The sequence below is a fragment of the Pyrus communis genome, chromosome 15, assembly GCF_041283825.1.
Source record: "Pyrus communis isolate YQ-2024b chromosome 15, ASM4128382v1, whole genome shotgun sequence".
Taxonomy (NCBI): Eukaryota; Viridiplantae; Streptophyta; class Magnoliopsida; order Rosales; family Rosaceae; genus Pyrus; species Pyrus communis.
The window spans coordinates 40,697,483-40,715,226 of record NC_142579.1 but is presented as its reverse complement, the minus strand read 5'-3'; the positions used below and the strand labels follow the sequence as shown (position 1 = coordinate 40,715,226).

General features: G+C 38.3%; 2 protein-coding genes and 1 pseudogene across 7 annotated transcripts; 2 read left to right on the top strand and 1 right to left on the bottom strand.

Annotated features, from left to right (window-relative positions):
* The first annotated feature begins 209 nt into the window (after positions 1–209).
* Positions 210–7,405, top strand: LOC137730180 (protein RRC1). Of its 4 annotated transcripts, none has more exons than XM_068469242.2 (18): positions 230–480; positions 657–744; positions 856–991; positions 1,169–1,214; positions 2,278–2,335; positions 2,415–2,567; positions 2,950–3,069; positions 3,179–3,344; positions 3,600–3,712; positions 3,897–3,977; positions 4,066–4,287; positions 4,470–4,528; positions 4,655–4,739; positions 4,826–4,963; positions 5,122–5,346; positions 5,444–6,246; positions 6,334–6,500; positions 6,663–7,405. In XM_068469242.2, the coding sequence occupies exons 2-18, from the start codon at positions 670–672 to the stop codon at positions 6,974–6,976; spliced, it is 2,961 nt and encodes a 986-aa protein (XP_068325343.2). In that variant the 5' UTR covers positions 230–480; positions 657–669; the 3' UTR covers positions 6,977–7,405. The 4 variants fall into 4 exon arrangements, with proteins under 4 accessions (XP_088541251.1, XP_068325343.2, XP_088541249.1 ...); XM_088685123.1 differs by having other exon boundaries at positions 262–480; positions 1,121–1,214; XM_088685124.1 differs by having other exon boundaries at positions 262–480; positions 1,121–1,214; positions 6,334–6,569; positions 6,663–6,802.
* Positions 7,406–7,549: 144 nt separating this feature from the next.
* Positions 7,550–12,308, bottom strand: LOC137730191 (Myb/SANT-like DNA-binding domain protein). Of its 3 annotated transcripts, none has more exons than XM_068469251.2 (9): positions 12,115–12,308; positions 11,115–11,474; positions 10,881–11,031; positions 10,140–10,480; positions 9,891–10,038; positions 9,037–9,377; positions 8,817–8,967; positions 8,277–8,617; positions 7,550–8,187 (listed from the first exon to the last, which is right to left on the bottom strand). In XM_068469251.2, exons 2-9 carry the CDS (start codon positions 11,448–11,450, stop codon positions 7,663–7,665), a joined length of 2,334 nt encoding a protein of 777 aa, XP_068325352.2. In that variant the 5' UTR covers positions 11,451–11,474; positions 12,115–12,308; the 3' UTR covers positions 7,550–7,662. The 3 variants fall into 3 exon arrangements, with proteins under 3 accessions (XP_068325352.2, XP_088541252.1, XP_088541253.1); XM_088685126.1 differs by lacking the exon at positions 12,115–12,308 and adding an exon at positions 11,866–12,110; XM_088685127.1 differs by lacking the exons at positions 10,881–11,031; positions 11,115–11,474; positions 12,115–12,308 and adding an exon at positions 10,551–10,668.
* Positions 12,309–13,934: 1,626 nt separating this feature from the next.
* Positions 13,935–15,725, top strand: LOC137749377 (L-type lectin-domain containing receptor kinase IX.1 pseudogene; annotated as a pseudogene).
* The last annotated feature ends 2,019 nt before the right edge of the window (positions 15,726–17,744 follow it).

Sequence of the window (17,744 nt, the reverse complement as noted above, 5' to 3'; positions counted from 1 at the left end):
TGAGACTAATCCCACCTTCTCCCCATTAGCGTAGATAATATCTTTTGCTCAAAAAAAACAAAAACAAAAATTTTAATTTTAGATTTAATATAACTTTGTAATTGTGCCATCAAATAATATTTTTTAAATTAAAATCTATTTCAATTTTTTAATTTGAAAGTATATTCCATAATTCTAATAACGATAGACTAAAGGATTTTAATGTATTTGAGACCCAAATTAATTGAATATCTCCAAAAGGCAAATAATACTAAATAGTGCAATCCACTTGGTTTTTACAGTAAAAAAATCAGTAGTGCCCAAATTTACGATTAGGGCTTTCGCGGAGCCGCTTTCTGAATTTCTGATCGCCCACTGCGTTTCACAGTCGTCGTCCTCCGCGGTTCTCGGCTTTGCAGAAAGAGAGGGCGGATTTGCAATCGGACCAGTCGGGTTAGGGCCTTGCGGGAATTAAAGCTTCAACCTTCACACACTCTCCCGGTAAGCAGATTTGATTTCCGACGATTGAGCTAAATAAATTAGAAATTTTGAACTTGGTAATCTCTCATGGTTTGGAATTTCGTTTTTTATGCAAATTTGGGTTCGTAGTTTTTATACTTTGTGAATTGACGTTGAAGTTATTGAGTTTTGATGCGTTTTGTCGAACTGATTTGCAGAAGCTGATGCAAAATGAGTTCGTTCTCAATTACCCGGAAGAAGACTCCGTTCCAGAAGCACAGGGAGGAGGAAGAGGCAAAGAAAAAGGTGCAGCTGCCGCCATTGATTATTAACCTCATTGAGCTTGTTGGCTTGGCTTTTGTGGAAAAGAGGTTTACTGACAAATTATTGTTTTGTTCTTTTCGATTTTCGTTTCAGAGAGCGGAGGATGAAACAGCTCGGTTATATGCGGAGTTTGTGGAGTCATTTCAAGGGGATAACGCACCTGGGTCGAAGGCCTTTGTTAGAGGAGGAACAATCAATCCCAATGAGAAGGTGAAGCCGGATTCCAAAGGTTAGTATAGCTGGAGAACTATGTACTGCTTTCTGTTTAAGTTCTGAAAGTTTCAGTTCTTAGTGCTTTGTTTTCATATTATGCCATTGCACAATATGGATAAGTAAAATAGCTTTCCATTATTATCAGAACACATTAATAAAAGTATGGACCTTTTTATTCATTCGCGGATCGCAGGTGAAAAGTCCAAAGATGGGGTATCTGTTCCAAAGAAGGGGAGTAGGTAAAGAAATGCTTTTGATTAGCCATGCTGCAATACTCTTCGATAAGGCATCATAACTAGGAGAATTTTTATGGTGATGATTTGATATCCTTGGATGGATTTTGTGTTGTGAAGTTGTAAGTGTTCTAAATAGAAAAGTGAAGAATGACGATTATTCAACAATCAATTTCAAATAAATCAACCCTAATGTTTACTCATTTTCTCTTTTAATTCCATTTCTTTTGGTAAAATGTATTGTGAGCTTGCTATTCATTCCTAGTTTATTGAATGCGTTGGAAATCTTTGGGTTTCTTGAATGTTTTAAGTAAGTGTATACTTCTACATGTGCATTTTTTATGCATATTGTACTGAACTCGAGGGTAGTGTCATATAGTGGAAGTTCTGTAGTTGGATTTAAACTCGCACAAATGCTAGGTTGATATGAAACATTGTCAGTTCTGTAACGTGTTCTGTGCGTAAATGTTTTATGAACCTTTTTGTGACATAGTCAGTAGTCATATAGCTTATTCCGACTCATGAGTTGCAGTGTAATGTTGTCCAAATCAATAACAATACCAAAAGTTAGGTTTAAAAACCGTTTATACTTCATTCTAAGTGAGAAAATCTAGTGGTCACCTGGAATTACTACATTATCTCGTAGAAACAACTAAGTTTTGGACCGGTTTGGATGAGCTTTTGAATACTTTTCTTTTCTATAGAAGCAGTGGGAAACAGTAGCCTGTTGATGTTGTCAATGGCTTATATTTATAATTTCTGAACTAAAGCTGATGTAGATTCATCGGGTTTTTTGTTTTTGTTTATGTCTTAAGCTTGCTTTCTAAAGAAACGTCTCAGAACTCATTTGGCAACATGTTTCTGCACTGTAATTTACTTGTCATGTTTACATAAAAGTTTGAGAATGGCGGAATCAAACAGGCCCTCTAAGGTAGCGGTTGAAGGGGCTTGGTTAGGAATGAGCTATGGTTGAGCAGTTGATATGCTTCATTCTATGTATTTTGATAATCACTTTCCAGGAAAAGAGCTTCGATAACAAGCACATTTGCCATTATGTTACCTTCTACAGGTATGTTCCGTCTTTCTTACCACCACCTTTGGCATCCAAAGGGAAAGAACCTGAGAAGGTCAGTAGGTAATAGCTTTTATTTATAGTATCAGAGTGAATTGTGTATTGACTCTAAATATTGCTCATACACATTGTAGAGGGAGGAGGAGAGGCCGAGGGAGAAAGAAAAAGGAAAGTCTCGAAACATCGATCATTTTATGGAAGAGTTGAAGCGTGAGCAGGAGATGAGGGAGAGGCGAAATCAAGAGCGTGAAAATTGCCATGATGGGCGGCAGATGGAGAATTCTACAGTACGTATTTCCCTAATTAATTCTAGTTTTGAATTTTGTAGGAATGGTGATTTGGATGATATATCTTCACTTTAGCATGGGTTGTTTTAAGTTGGGTAAATGACTTTCCAGTTCTCAATGCATTTTTTTGTTGTTCTAGCATTTGAGCCTCGTTATTAGAATAGGTTTTTTATTTAATGAAAACATGCAAATACACTTTGGCATTGTTGAATTACATCTTTTTTGTTTGTTTTGTTTAGTGTTAATATTTAGCGGTTCCTATTAAAATTTCTGTTTTATGTCTTTACTTTATCGCTGTGTCATACAGATCTTTTATCTTGCACATCATATGTTTTCTAGTTCCTTTTGAAAAACATATGTTCATTAAGCCATACCTTTTCAGCCATCCAGTCGCTTTGATGAACTTCCAGACGAATTTGATCCAAGTGGAAAGCTTCTTGGATCATTTGATGATGGTGATCCACAAACTACTAATCTATACGTTGGAAATCTGTCACCAAAGGTTTGCTTCTTCTTCTCCATTTTTTTGTAGGGTTTGTTTTGACTTTGTACTCTCTTGCGTATGATACAAAGAACTTGCCAATCTGAGCATATGTTTCTCATATGGCTAGGTTGACGAAAATTTTCTTTTGCGAACTTTTGGAAGATTTGGGCCTATTGCTAGTGTGAAAATAATGTGGCCTAGGACAGAAGAGGAGCGAAGGCGCCAAAGAAATTGTGGCTTTGTAGCTTTCATGAACAGAGCTGATGGTCAGGCGGCGAAGGATGAAATGCAAGGTTGGTTACTTCCAGTTACCGTACAATTGAGGCTTCCTCTTGGTAGATGTTTTAAATATGTATCTGTGCTCTCTCTGCGAAGATAAAGTTATCCTATTTGGATCTCATGTTACTCGGTTTATACTAATCACACTAAATTAACTTTGAAGAACAAATTGCTAGTTGATGTTATTTTCTCATCCTATAAACTTTTGTGTACTGGGGAATGAAGGATAGTAAAGTAATTACCAATTAACAAAAAACATTGTTGTGCAGGAGTGGTGGTTTATGAGTATGAGTTGAAGATTGGGTGGGGCAAGTCTGTTGCTCTACCATCACAAGCTCTACCTGCTCCCCCTCCAGGACATATGGCCATCAGGAGCAAGGAGGTTTGTTTCATTTTCATCTTAAATGCTTTGAAATTAATTTGCAGCCGTAAATTGTTTGCCTGTTTGTTTCTCCTAAAGTTTGAAGCATCCTAGCTAATTGTTTGGGCAGCAAGGATTTGACATTCTCAGCATCACTTGACGCTTCAGATGGATTGTTGGAGCTAACATTCTTTATTGTTGACAGGGTGCCACTGTAATCTTGTCTGGTCCATCAGGTCCCTCAGGCCCACCTGTCACTTCTGTTTCTAGTCAGAATTCTGAACTGGTACACTACCTAGTTCTTTTGTGGTCACTACTTTTATTTATCCAATATTGCAATCTTGCCAATCTTTGGATATCTTTTTGACGAATAGGTTCTTACTCCAAATGTTCCTGATATAACGGTCGTTCCACCAGAGGATGATCACCTCCGCCACGTGATTGATACAATGGCTTTGTATGTTCTGGATGGTGGATGTGCCTTTGAACAAGCTATTATGGAAAGAGGTAGAGGGAATCCTCTTTTCAACTTCTTGTTTGAGCTTGGCTCAAAGGAGCATACTTACTATGTTTGGAGGCTCTATTCGTTTGCTCAGGTAAATCCTTTGTCTTATGTGTATGCACACACGCATCATATTCCTAGGAAGTTCAGTAAAAAGACTTATGCTTGTCTGTTACTGGTTGCTGAGTGATCTTAGCTATTGCTTCTTGAAGCTTCTTAGTATAAAATATCTGTAGCCTAAGGGACTGAAGATTTATATTAATGTTGTGAATGCAGGGTGATACTCTACAAAGGTGGCGAACAGAACCTTTCATTATGATTACTGGTAGTGGAAGGTAAACCAAACCTACTTTTTCCTCTTTCTATGATTGAGTTATTTTAAGACCATAGGTGTGAGAAGTAAGTTGGTGCATTGGACCATAATACTGATCCGTCTGTATATTTACTTTATATTTTTCTAGATGGATTCCACCACCTCTGCCAATAGTAAAAAGCCCAGAACATGAAAAAGAGGCAGGTACAACATATGCTGCAGGAAGAAGCAGGGTAACTGTCTTGTCACATGCACTAGCAGGATGAATTTATTTCATATGTTTTCTCATGGTGTAACTTTCTTTTCATTAATATTGCAGCGTGTAGAGCCAGAAAGAACACTTACTGATTCACAGAGGGATGAATTTGAAGATATGTTACGTGCATTAACGTTAGAGAGGAGTCAGATTAAGGATGCTATGGGGTTTGCATTGGACAATGCTGATGCAGCTGGGGAGGTAAATGCAGATAATAGAGTCACTTGTCAGTTTCTTATTCAACTTTACAGATATTACCAGAGATCTATTAACCAGTGGGGAGTATCAAAAGAAAAGAAAAGGAAGAAAGAAAGAGCAGTTCTGCGTGTACACATTTCTCAGACTGTTTTGTGTTGCAGATAGTTGAAGTTCTTACAGAGTCTTTGACTCTTAAGGAGACCCCTATCCCAACCAAAGTAGCAAGACTTATGCTTGTCTCTGATGTGCTTCACAATAGCAGTGCTCCTGTAAAGAATGCATCTGCATACCGCACCAAATTTGAAGCTTCATTACCAGACATAATGGAGAGCTTTAATGATTTGTATCGTAGTATAACAGGAAGGATTACTGCTGAGGCCCTTAAGGTATGATAATGGTAGTTTCATTCTGCTGTAGTGACAGCCCATCATATTTTTTTTTTCTTTTTCTGACATTTGTTGAACTTTACTTGAAAATCTTCAGGAAAGAGTTCTGAAAGTATTGCAAGTATGGTCGGACTGGTTTCTTTTTTCAGATGCTTACGTGAATGGATTACGGGCTACTTTTCTTCGGTCTGGGAACGCTGGTGTGGTCCCCTTTCACTCCATATCTGGCGATGAACCTGAAATAGACAAAAAGACCACTTCCGAAGATACAGGTGATGCTATTAAAACCAATCAAGATGCTGCTCTGGCAATGGGCAAAGGAGCAGCTATGAGGGAGTTATTGAGTCTTCCCCTAGCTGAGTTGGAAAGACGCTGCAGACATAATGGATTGTCTCTTGTTGGTGGTCGCAAAACAATGGTTGCACGATTGCTTAGTCTTGAAGAAGCAGAAAAACAAAGGGGCTACGAACTAGATGATGACTTGAAATATGCTCAGAAGCATTCAAGTTCAGCCAGAAATTCAAGTAGCTGCAGAGAAACAAATATTGAACCAGACCCAGTAGAAATGTCTGGATGGAATCGTTATGCAGAGGATGAGAGACAGTCTCAAGCGAAGGGGTCCCTACCCTTGGCCCAGACCTTTCCGATTCCGCAGCCTGAACTAAAAGCTTTTACCAAGAAAGAGAAGAGTGATCCTATTCTACCAGCTTCTAAATGGGCGCGAGAGGATGATGATAGCGATGATGAGCAAAAGCAGAGTGCTCGGGGTCTTGGGTTAAGCTACTCATCTTCTGGAAGTGAAAATGCTGGTGATGGTCCCAGTAAAGCTGATGAGATGGAGGTTGCAAATGATGCAAGCATTCCAGCACAACCTGACAGTGGAATTAGTGAGGAGCAGAGGTATGTGCAGTTTCATTTGTTTGGAGCCAATGCTTTAAGGAACCTAACAAAATTGTACTTACATTTTGCTTGACTGTTTTACTGCAGGCAAAAGTTGAGACGTTTGGAAGTTGCTTTGATAGAATATCGTGAATCTCTTGAGGAGCGGGGAATAAAAAATCCTGAAGAAATTGAAAGGAAGGTTGCATTTCATCGGAAACGGCTGGAATCAGAATATGGGTTATTAGATTCCAGCGAAGATGCTTCTGGGAGTAGTAAGTTCTCCTGTAGTTAATAACTTAATACGTACGACATTGGGCTGAGATTTGTGACATTCATTTGAAGTACTGTTTCTCTTGTCCTTTTTTTTTTTTTTCTTTTCTAAATTTTAAACGCTTGAATTGTATCTTATAATTTCCCCCCTATGTATTCTTCAGAGAGAACATCCTCAGAGAGGAACAGACGGGATGCCGATACTCATGATGCTTCAAGAAAGCGGCACCGCAGTGGAAGCCAAGGTGATAGTCCAGTACAAAGATCATCAAACAGAGATCGGGAAAGGGAACATGATTTAGACAGAGACCGGGAAAGGCAGCGGGACAGAGACAGAGATAGACCCCGTGATTTTGAAGGTGATAGGGGGAGAGGCCGGGATCGGGATCGTGAGAAAAGTGGAAGTAGAGACAGGGATGACCATGAGAGAGAGAGAAGCAGAGAAAGAGACAGGGACCGGAGGAGAAGAATGAAATGAGTCTATCTATCCTGAAGCACTCCTCCTTGAAAAGAGTTGGGAATCTAATCGATAGTTTCCAAAATTGAGGCCCGTGGGTCGCTTTTTTGGAACCGTGATGCAGTGTTTCTAGATGATGTTGGGGCCAAGATGGAAGTCAAGCTGGAGACTGCTTTGGAAGAAGAATTATTTGGTGAGAACGTGTTGTGTGTTTTCTAGTGATAGTTACTGTAAACAGATGTCTACGGTTACATCCTGTAACAGGAAATTTAGTTCTTGTTAACCTATATTTCTTGGCAATTATATAACGATTTCGCTTCGAAGGTGTCACATCTTCATTGCTTTTTGTAATGCCATACTTTGGTACTGGTTTGGTAATCCACCAGGAGAGAGTGGTTAGTATCTGGAAATGAAGCCATCAGAATCTTCCCTTTGTTTTTTGAAGTTCAATTTTACCGCGTTCGATCACAGTTTTCTGTTACCCAACTGTTGAAATGTATATGATCTTTTAGTTTCGAGTTCAAAGCTTCGTCTTGGCTTCCAACTGATACGCTGTTGCTCAATGCTTTTGGTCATTCTGTTATTGGACTCGGATTTGTTATTGGCGCTCAAAGCTTTGAGGGAAAATAATTAAGTTAATTTACAGTGCAAACGACCGGAACCCTAACCAGAATGTGAAACAAGGTTACACCGAAAAACCCTAAAGCTTATGACTGCGGACGGAGCTTCCTCAGTAACCACTTCTTGCGCAGCGTCCCATCCAAGGCCAGGAATGTCTTTGCCTTTCTCTCATCTTCTAATAGATCACAAGCATCCAACATAAGCTCATCATCCATACCTGGTAAAGCTTGAAGTGCATCGATTGCTTTTTCTATTGATGTGCGGTTATTTTTCTCCTTATTGTCTGTGAGTTTTGTAACCCCGCCTACCATCTCAGCTGGAGCCTTTTGCGTATCCTTGCCTGTTTTCTGTGCTTTCTTGGAGCGTCCTGAGTTTGGTGGCGTCAAAGTTGGTCGCTTTCTCTGTTGAACAGATATTCCAACGTCCTCGGCTAACATTTGCAGATCTCCAGATGCTCCATTCATCTCTATTTCAAACACAATAGGGCCAGCTTCCATTCCTACACCCTGCCCACTGAATTTTCCGTCTAATTCTCTATTTACACAAATCTTGCTCAAATCGCTATAACCACCTAAGAATGCATTTCTATAGGAGATAGCATCTGGGTGTTCCTACAAACATATCATACATCACACCTTGGTCGGTTCATTCTACTCATAAACAAGTTGTCAAGATAAAAACAACAGAACGCATTACGTACCTTAATGTAAGCTTCCCAAATGTCATCTTCAGCGGTTATCATTTGCTGAGTTTCATCCCACATAAATCCAGTATGAGTGAGAATACTGCTGATGCAGTCATGCTGCTTCACCAAGCATGCATATCGATCTTCTAGAGCGTGTATATCACACTGAATTCCAAATTTCATATTAAATGATTCAAGCATTTGAGCCCATGCTTGCTCATTGAATGTGTGATTAATCTTATTCCCACTATGCAGCTGATCTATCATAAGATCAATAAAATAACGGTCCATTGTTGGTGTCCAATCTATCGGCAAAGGAACAACGGGAATGTAGGGCGTGTTATTCTTCTCCGCACCTACACGAGGATGCAAAGATCATTTAAATTGTCTTTTGAGTTTGAAACACAGTGCAATAAGTACACTTCTAGAAGTGGCATTCAAATACAAAACTTATTCTTCTTTTTCTTCTTGTTTTTTTTTTGTTTTTTTTTTTTCGAAATTGCCTTGCACACTACTTAAAAATCAGACTATTATGAGAGAGTAATGATAGCATACCAGTCATCAAATCTGCTAATTCACCAGATGGATCTGAATTGAACGCCAAACGACTGTATCTTCCATCATAAGTTTCTTCTTCAAAAATAACACGCAATTTGTTGTAGCCTGGTATAGTTTTAACTCTATATGATCGAGCATCAGGATGGTTCTGCATGGATTATATGTAAGTAGCAAGAAACCAACAAACTTTTGTGTTAATCAAGAAGGAGAAGCTTACCTTAATATAACCATCCCAAACACTATCCTCAGCTGTTACCATTTCTCGTGATTCATCCCATGAAAATCCACCGTGCTTAAGAAGAATCTTGATGTCATTGTACTGCTTTCGCCAATGTTTGAAACGATTCTTCAAAACATCTTTATCATGGTGAGATTTGAATCGTGCATTGAAAGATACAACCATGTCATTCCAAGCCTGAGTTATGAAAGTTTGTCCTAGTTTATTTCCTCTCTGCACCTGGTCTTGTAACAACTCAAGGAGGTAACGATCCATTATTGGTGTCCAATATGTCCTTGAACGCTCACTGACATTTGGAGTCTGGCTCCCCTTTCCTTCCCCTACAGAAATAAAGATCTACTTGAAGCAATCCCTTCATTCTTGACAAGATTTAGAGACCAGAAAGAAAATGAAAAGAAAAAGAAGCAGACATTTCATGCGACAGAAAGTTTTCGAATCAGTCATTTAACAATATAAAAAGCTATAAAAAAATGGGATGTGTTTCACACACCCTTTTTAGCTTCTCACACACCCCTTTTATTTCTAACCATGGATTGAATAAATCAAACAGAATCAAAGGCCATTATTAAATAGGGGTGTGTAAGAGCCTAAAAAGGGTGCGTGTTTATCATTTCCCTTAAAAAAAAAAAGAATGAATGAATGAAGAATTTTTTCATGATCGATAAACTCTAAAAACGCCTGTCTGTTGGTGATAAGGAAACTCAGCAACTTTCATATGTCGTTGGTTAACATATCATAATCTATAAAGAAACAAATAACAGTATGTGATTCCCATTTCTCTTTCTGGGGATTTCTTTATCTTTATGACCATCGTGTCGTAAGTTGTAACTCACCAGCTTTGATGTGTGATGTATCATCAAGGTTTTTCTGTAGATGCAAATGATTGTCGGTGCCAAGATCGCATTCAGTTCCAAATAACAGGGACATGCTAAATAAGTTTGGCAAGGCTTTTGTTTTATATGTCCGTGCATGAGGGTGTACCTATCATAACTACATCAATCAGTCGTTGATAACAAAAAGAATTAGAAAAGAAAAACCTACCAAGAATATATAACTCAATGATGAAACTGTCATCAGTGTACCTTTGTATATGCATCCCAAACCTCATCATCAGCTACAATCATATGTCGCGTTTCATCCCAGGAAAAGTCCTTCTGTCTTAACAAAATTGTTGCATCACTATAATACTTCAACAGTTTCTTGTATCGATGCCTTAAAACTCGTAAGCTATGTTGAGGTCCAAATTCTTCATTAAATTTGGCAAGCATAACTGTCCATGCTTGTTTGTTGAATGCATTATCAGGCTTATTGCCAATTGATACTTGTTCCAGCATAATGTCAACGAAATACCGGTCCATTTCTAGTGACCATTCTGTCCTTGGGCGCTCGCTACTTGAAGGAGCAAGGCTGCCCATTCCATCACCTACATATTAAGGAATGTTTAAGTCAATGTGTCACATTAGAGCAAAAAGTCAACTTATGTAGTAACATACGTAATTTTTGGAAGCCAACTATCATCACGTTAAGCCAGTCATGTTACAAAATTCCAATGATCAGGCCATCGATACTTGTTTTGCTTATCTTATGACTAACAATAAGCAGATCACCTACTTGTAACAATGTCTACCATTTTGAAGATTGACCCAGAACTTCCTCTCAAGATACAAAAAATGACTCCTATATGCTTGCTGATCGGCTCATCAAGCACAAGAACAGCACACTACCAAACACTAACCACCTGAAACTAGTCTCTTAAACTGAAACATCAATCGTACACTGTACACTCCTTGGTCTTAGGTTTATGACAAGGAAAGGATACAAACCCGTGGTTACTCCTTGAACTTCATCATCAAAATCTACGTCATGGCTTGATCGACTGTATCTTCCATCAGCAGTTGTATAGCCATAAATGAGGCATAATTCATTGAAATTCAACACCGGTTTAGTTTTGTAAGGCCGTGCATCCGGGTGAACCTACATGCATTAAATGTTATTTCACAGTTACAGAACAAAACAGATAGTTTTACAAATAACCAAGAGTAGGGAAAGAACTGCACCTTGATGTAAGCATCCCATATGTAATCATCAGCTACCACCATCTGACGACTTTCGTCCCAAGAAAACCCATTCTGACCAAGAATATTTTTCACATCATTGAACTGCATCCACAAAGTCGTATACCGGCTTTTCAAGACATCCTTGTCATAATGAGAGCCAAATTGTGCATTAAACACGCTGAGCATTTCGGTCCAGGCCTGCTTGTTGAAAGTATGGCCAACACGAGCTCCTCTATGCAATTGCTCCAACATAAGATCAATAAAGTATCGTTCCATCGTTGGAGTCCAATACGTCCTTGACCGATCACTATTCGCTGCCGCAGTTTGGCAACCCATTTCCTCCTCCTCCTCCAATCAACACTGACATACATAGCACAACACAGAGTTGATACCATTTCTTTTAATGAAAATGTTAAATATATTAAAACCAAACTGGCAACATTGGCACATTCAGCAGAATTTCAACCAGATAAGCAACAAGAAATTCTTATGTGTACCCGAAACGCTTACTACCACTCCACGCGTCATAATATGAATGGGCGACAAGATTGATACGCTTATATTAATGAAAAACAAATATAAGTGTTATAACTTTGTTGGAATCATACTACCGCGTAGAGGCATTTCGGCTACACCGCTAAAAATCTCATGAAATCTACAATCAATTTGCCACATTTTTGGAAAATCCATTGAACCCAACAAAGAAAAAATGAGCAAAAGCTTGAAAGCTGAAATCTTTATCTCTGCAAACCTTAAAAGCTTCATTTTTCTTTCCATTTTATGACAATGCAGCACAGTAGTTGAAGGTGAAATTCCCAATTCGAATTGGGATTTTTACACTGACAATGTCCGCTATCCAAAACTACCAATACTAATATAGGGCAGCTAAAATTTCGAGAACCCAGAGAAAAAAGTGTGCGATATTGATACAGAGACGAAGGCTAGAAGCATATATATTCAAAGGTTTGAGCAGATGGTGAAAAAGTTCGGTGCTTTATACCTGTGATGTTTCTACCGAGCGCAAGAGAGAGAGAGAGAGAGAGAGAGAGGGGCTGATTTCCGAGGGGGTTGGTTGGCGCCTTGGGAAGATCTGTGATTGCCAAAAGAGTTAACCCTAATCCGGAATAAGGGAAGGAGTACCCGAGGTGTTTGGTCGCGGAGGCAGCCCTTTCAATTTTTTTTGTTTTTATATTTACTTTTATTTTTCGGGTGCGGTGAATTAGAGTGGAGCGGATCTATCTATGCGGACTTCGTGTTAAGCCCACAGAGTATTGGGAAATTGGTTCTTAATACTTATATTAACGGTAATGACAAGTACATACACCTCTCTTTTCTTTTCTTTTTCTTTTTTAATTTGGTCCGTCGTTTTTGTTTAATCTATTCAATTTGATAAATAAAAAGAAAAAGAAAATGTGTTATAGGAGATTTCCCGAGTTATAGACTAAAAATTGTGTGTAAAAATCAGTTCGTAAATAATAAGGCACAAACTGATTATTGTATATTAAAGACGTGGATGTTCTGAAGTTAGCCGAGCATGCAATAATCTACCCTAATACCATATTAAAATGTAAGCGTATAATTCAAAATGAATTGACAATAAACAGAGAAGTCCAATATAATTTCAGCAATTATGCATAGTTTTAATTCCCGAGTACAATTGGATTTCCATCCTCATTTATGATAATTCAAAATGAATTGACAATAAACAGAGAAGTCCAATATAATTTCAGCAATTATGCATAGTTTTAATTCCCGAGTACAATTGGATTTCCATCCTCATTTATGATAATTCAAAATGAATTGACAATAAACAGAGAAGTCCAATATAATTTCAGCAATTATGCATAGTTTTAATTCCCGAGTACAATTGGATTTCCATCCTCATTTATGATAATGAATCCAGCTGGTGCCTTTCAATTCACCACTGAACCATCCAAGTTAAGTTTTAAAAGAAGCTTCTAGGAGAGGAGAAATTTTTAGTTGTGACGGAAATATGGGTAGTACATCATATGTTTTTATGTAAGTGATGAGAAATTTTATTTTTTAAATTATTAACTTTTTAACACATATATCCCACCATTTATATAGCGACATATAATGTACCATCCCGTATGATGGCTGAAAAATCTCTTCTAGAAGAGGGATTCCACCTAATAAACCGTGCTAGTTTCTTTGTTAGTTCCATTCGCATTCATAAAATCTTCACCCAAACTCATAGCCAGCATATCTACTCTAACAAAACAGCTTGTGTATTAACTGGCACTCTTAACTTAGGGATTGCCATACTTCTTTAGTTATGCATCATTATCATCGCCCATATTCGATATTGCTGGCCAATGAGATCTTAAAAATTAATTTTAAACTCTAGTAGTCCTTATATATTTCTCAACTCATGCAACATCTTACAACATCTGCAACCTCGCGTTATGCGAGGAAAATGATCGTTTCGTATGACTTGCCTAAGCGTGTAGTTTTGTTGGTTTAATTCTCTATTTTTTGGTGGTTCATTGATGAGAATCTTGTGCGTTGTGTCAACAGCAGTTTTTGCTCATTATATTCTTGCGGGGCTTCCAAGTTTTCGTTTCTCTTAGGAGTTGTCTTTGTTTTATTTTTTCTAATAGCTTTTTACATCTCTATTTTCTTACGATGCCTGTAATCTGCAGCAGTCAGGTAACCTTCTGTGTTTTCTTCTTCATCAATTTTGTGTCACCTTTTGCTCATTCAAAATTGGCAAGTCCACTTTCATTCACCATATCTCAATTCAACAATGACAACAAAAACATAATCTACGAAGGCGACGCAACGCCTTCGCTTGGAATGGTTGAGCTCAACACAATGACTCAATATTTCCGCGCAGGACGGTGTACGTATGCGCAGCCTTTGCATCTATGGGACTATACTACTGGATCAATGGTTGACTTCAGCACCCACTTCACTTTCATGATCGACACGCGAAAAACTACGCAATACATGAGCGACGGACTTGCCTTTTTCCTTGCTCCTGTTGGCTATCCAATCCCTCCTAACGGAGCCGGCGGTGGCCTAGGGTTATTCAACACCACCACTCAATATGGAGTACCCCAAAACCAAATTGTAATGGTTGAGTTTGACACGTACTCTAACACGGAATGGGACCCGCCGGGGCAGCACGTCGGGATCAATGTTAACAAAATCTCCTCAGCTATTACTCGCGTCTGGGAGTTCGGCAACAAAACTAGGAAGAACACTCATGTGTTGATAACTTACAATGCTGTCACCAAGAACCTTAGTGTGTCCTGGAGATACGACGAGGACCCAAGTTCTGCCTCTTTTGCAAACACTTCCTTTTCTTTTCCTATCGACTTGAGTGAGGTTCTACCCGAACAGGTCACAATTGGTTTTTCAGCTGCAACCGGATTATATCCAGAGCGGCACGTTATAAATTCATGGGAATTCACTTCAAGTATGCACTATGGTAGGAGGATACAAAATCAAGGGAGGAAGAGGCTAATAATTTTTGTAGCAGTTTCCGCCTTCGTTGTGATGCTTGGCGTGGCAATGTGTGCTTGGTTGGTGGTACTGATAAGGAAGAACAGAAACAGTTCCTTCAATGTCACGCCCCCTTTAAATGTGGATCTCGAGAGACTAGCCTTCCCGAAGCGATTTACTTACAAAGAACTAGTTGCGGTCACCAATGGCTTCGGGAACGATAGAAGGCTAGGCCATGGAGGGTCAGGACAAGTTTATAAAGGGATGTTACAAGATCTAGGCTGCACGGTTGCTGTGAAGAGAATCTTTGCGGAATCTGAGCACTACGAGAAAGTCTTCATTAACGAAGTGAAGATAATAAGCCGGTTAATACATAGAAACCTGGTGCAATTCATTGGATGGTGTCACGAGCAGGGCGAATGCTTACTTGTTTATGCATACATGCCTAACAGCAGCCTCGACCAACATTTATTTGGCTGTAGAGCAACCTTGCAATGGGACTTTCGGTACAAGATAGCGTTAGGCTTGGCGTCGGCGCTTAATTATCTACACGAAGATGTAGAGCAGTGTGTCCTTCACAGGGATATCAAATCAGCTAACGTGTTGTTGGACACCGATTTCAGCAGCAAGCTTGGTGACTTTGGGATTGCGAAGCTCGTGGATCCGCGGTTCAGGACTCAGACAACAGGAGTTGTAGGGACATATGGATACATGGCACCAGAGTACGCAAGCGGAGGGAGGGCTAGTAAAGAATCAGACATGTTTAGCTTTGGAGTTGTGGCCTTGGAAATCGCTTGTGGACGGAGGACTTACCAGGATGGGGAACTTCATGTGCCGCTTGTCAGGTGGGTTTGGCAGCTGTACCTAGCCGGAAATCTTCTCTATGCAGCAGATGAGAGGTTGGATAAGAAGTTTGATGAAAAAGAAATGGAATGCTTGTTAATGGTGGGATTATGGTGCACTAACCCCAGCAATAAGGGAAGGCCAAAAGCAGGGCAAGTGATGAAGGTCCTTCTTTTCGAAGCGCCATTACTGGAACTTCCATATGACCAGCGGTGGTGCGATGATCCATTGCCTCAAGGCAATGATTTAAGTCCTTCAGCTCGACGCCTACTGCCTGAATTTTCGGAAAGACTTGTATGATTGTACATTTTCCATATAAATTAAGATTATATTTTCTTAAGATAGGTGAATTTTCTCATGTACGTGTTTTTATTTTTCCAATTTAGATTTCTTTGTTGATTTTGATTTTTGATAATTTTAGTTAGAAATTGTTTTAGATTGGGTGTTTGGAGTTGAGTATTATGAGATTTGGGACACCAAAAATGTGGTATCAATGTGGTGTTACCAAAACTTACTACAAATGTTGTCGATATTTAATTTTGATCAATTCAACAATAGAAATATCGATTTTCATTCATTTTAGTGCATCCTTTCTAAAATGCATGTTTTAATAATAGAATTGCATACATGAATAACATAATTTAATATATACATTTTGTGAAACATTTTATGAGATATTATGCTTTTGAGAATATTTTGAATTACCATATTTTATCGAACTAATGTTCTTTGTAGTATATATGATGGATGATCATATATTGCTTACAAAAATATTTTTACACACTTCTTTATAGTATATACTATAAATTAGGCTCGCGCATTGCTACGGGAACCAGCTATTTCAGACGTAATCAGATGAATAATACACATTTAAGTTGAATAAATTCAACACAATTATGAACAAACAAAGGGATACATGAGTGAATAAGGTCGATAAGATAAGCAATTTTATTTTTATATACATTTAAGTGAGTTGGCATATAAACACATTGTACAATGAGTGAGAAGAAACTGAACGTCTTTGATTAGAAAGAGATGGTTTCCCAAAAAGTTCTGTTTCCTTAAGAAACAAAAGAAACATTTAGTTCACACATATAATGTGTCCTGCAGTTTAGGCAGCCATTTCAACAGGTAAATAAAAATAGAAAGTGTTGAGGACTTGTTCAAGTAGCTAATTTTGTAACCACAATTGTTCAAAGGCAAAAATGAGCAGAAGGTTTGTTTCCATACGAAACTGAAGAAACATAAGCAAGCTGCAATTTACACATATTTTGCCCCTGCAGCTAAGATGACAAAATATATGCCCTACAACCTACATACCTCACTTGTGCTACATATGCCTTACACTGGAAAAACATCAAAAATCAAATACAAATTTGTAAATCATGGACGGATTTTGTTTTACATTTTTATAATCAAATCAAGTGGCAGTGTAGCACATAAAATTACAAACTTGAAGCAACCAGAGAGAGAGCAGAAATTAAGATGTATATCCTCAAACTTGCAACATACTGTATGGAAGCTAATCGTAGAGGTTTGTGAAGCATAATGCGGCATGAGTTGCAGTCAATTGAACAAAAACATAGTAGTTTAACTAAAAAATGCATGATGAAATGGATTCATAGTTTTCATGCATGACACAACTCTATATTATTCCGTAAGTCAACTTAATATCATTCCACAAAGTGAAATTAGAATGCTTACTTGTTGTAGAGAGGGCAATGCCACAATGAAGGCATATGGCAAAACTTAGTAATCTGTAGCCTTCATTACACTTTGTAGCTGATATGATTTTGCATATCTGATGGCATTTGCCAACACAAAAAATGCCACAAAAGGGATGCCAAGTCTACTTTGATTCTTATGACATGTGATAAATAGAACAGATAGATGATGTTTTCCATATCAATAGCATACCAAGAAATGTAAAGGACACAACACGGTATCTTACTAATTCAAAAGATTAAATGAACTATAAATGGACCAATGGTTAATCGAACAAATTCAATACAACTTAATCACATTCTAATTTTAAGCTAAGCACTATATTGCCAAAAAAAAGTGCCTATATTGCTGTGAATGTAAGAAAAATGAGTTAGCACTATCCACTGCTCATTGCTAAATGAAACGCCTAGAATTTATTCATTTCAAGTAAGTAAAAATCCAGAACAGGGAGATGGAGATATCGGACGTTGAAAAGTGATTAAATTGCCATCTTAACAATCGATTTAACCTATATACACCTACATATATCAAATTCAATCTTAGATAAAAATAAAGCTGCTGATTAGATAACTGATTCCTGGTGTGAGTCATCAC

What these genes read in the sequence shown, in the direction of transcription:
- LOC137730180 (XM_088685123.1), top strand. Translation starts at nt 670, where the DNA reads ATGAGTTCGTTCTCAATTACCCGGAAGAAGACTCCGTTCCAGAAGCAC. An exon ending in GGCGAAGGATGAAATGCAAG is followed by an intron (nt 3,345 to 3,599) that starts GTTGGTTACTTC and finishes ATTGTTGTGCAG; the next exon opens with GAGTGGTGGTTTATGAGTAT. An exon ending in ATGCTGATGCAGCTGGGGAG is followed by an intron (nt 4,964 to 5,121) that starts GTAAATGCAGAT and finishes TTTGTGTTGCAG; the next exon opens with ATAGTTGAAGTTCTTACAGA.
- LOC137730191 (XM_068469251.2), bottom strand. Translation starts at nt 11,450, where the DNA reads ATGGGTTGCCAAACTGCGGCAGCGAATAGTGATCGGTCAAGGACGTAT. An exon ending in TACATCACACATCAAAGCTG is followed by an intron (nt 9,378 to 9,890) that starts GTGAGTTACAAC and finishes TTATTTCTGTAG; the next exon opens with GGGAAGGAAAGGGGAGCCAG. An exon ending in ATTAGCAGATTTGATGACTG is followed by an intron (nt 8,618 to 8,816) that starts GTATGCTATCAT and finishes ATCCTCGTGTAG; the next exon opens with GTGCGGAGAAGAATAACACG.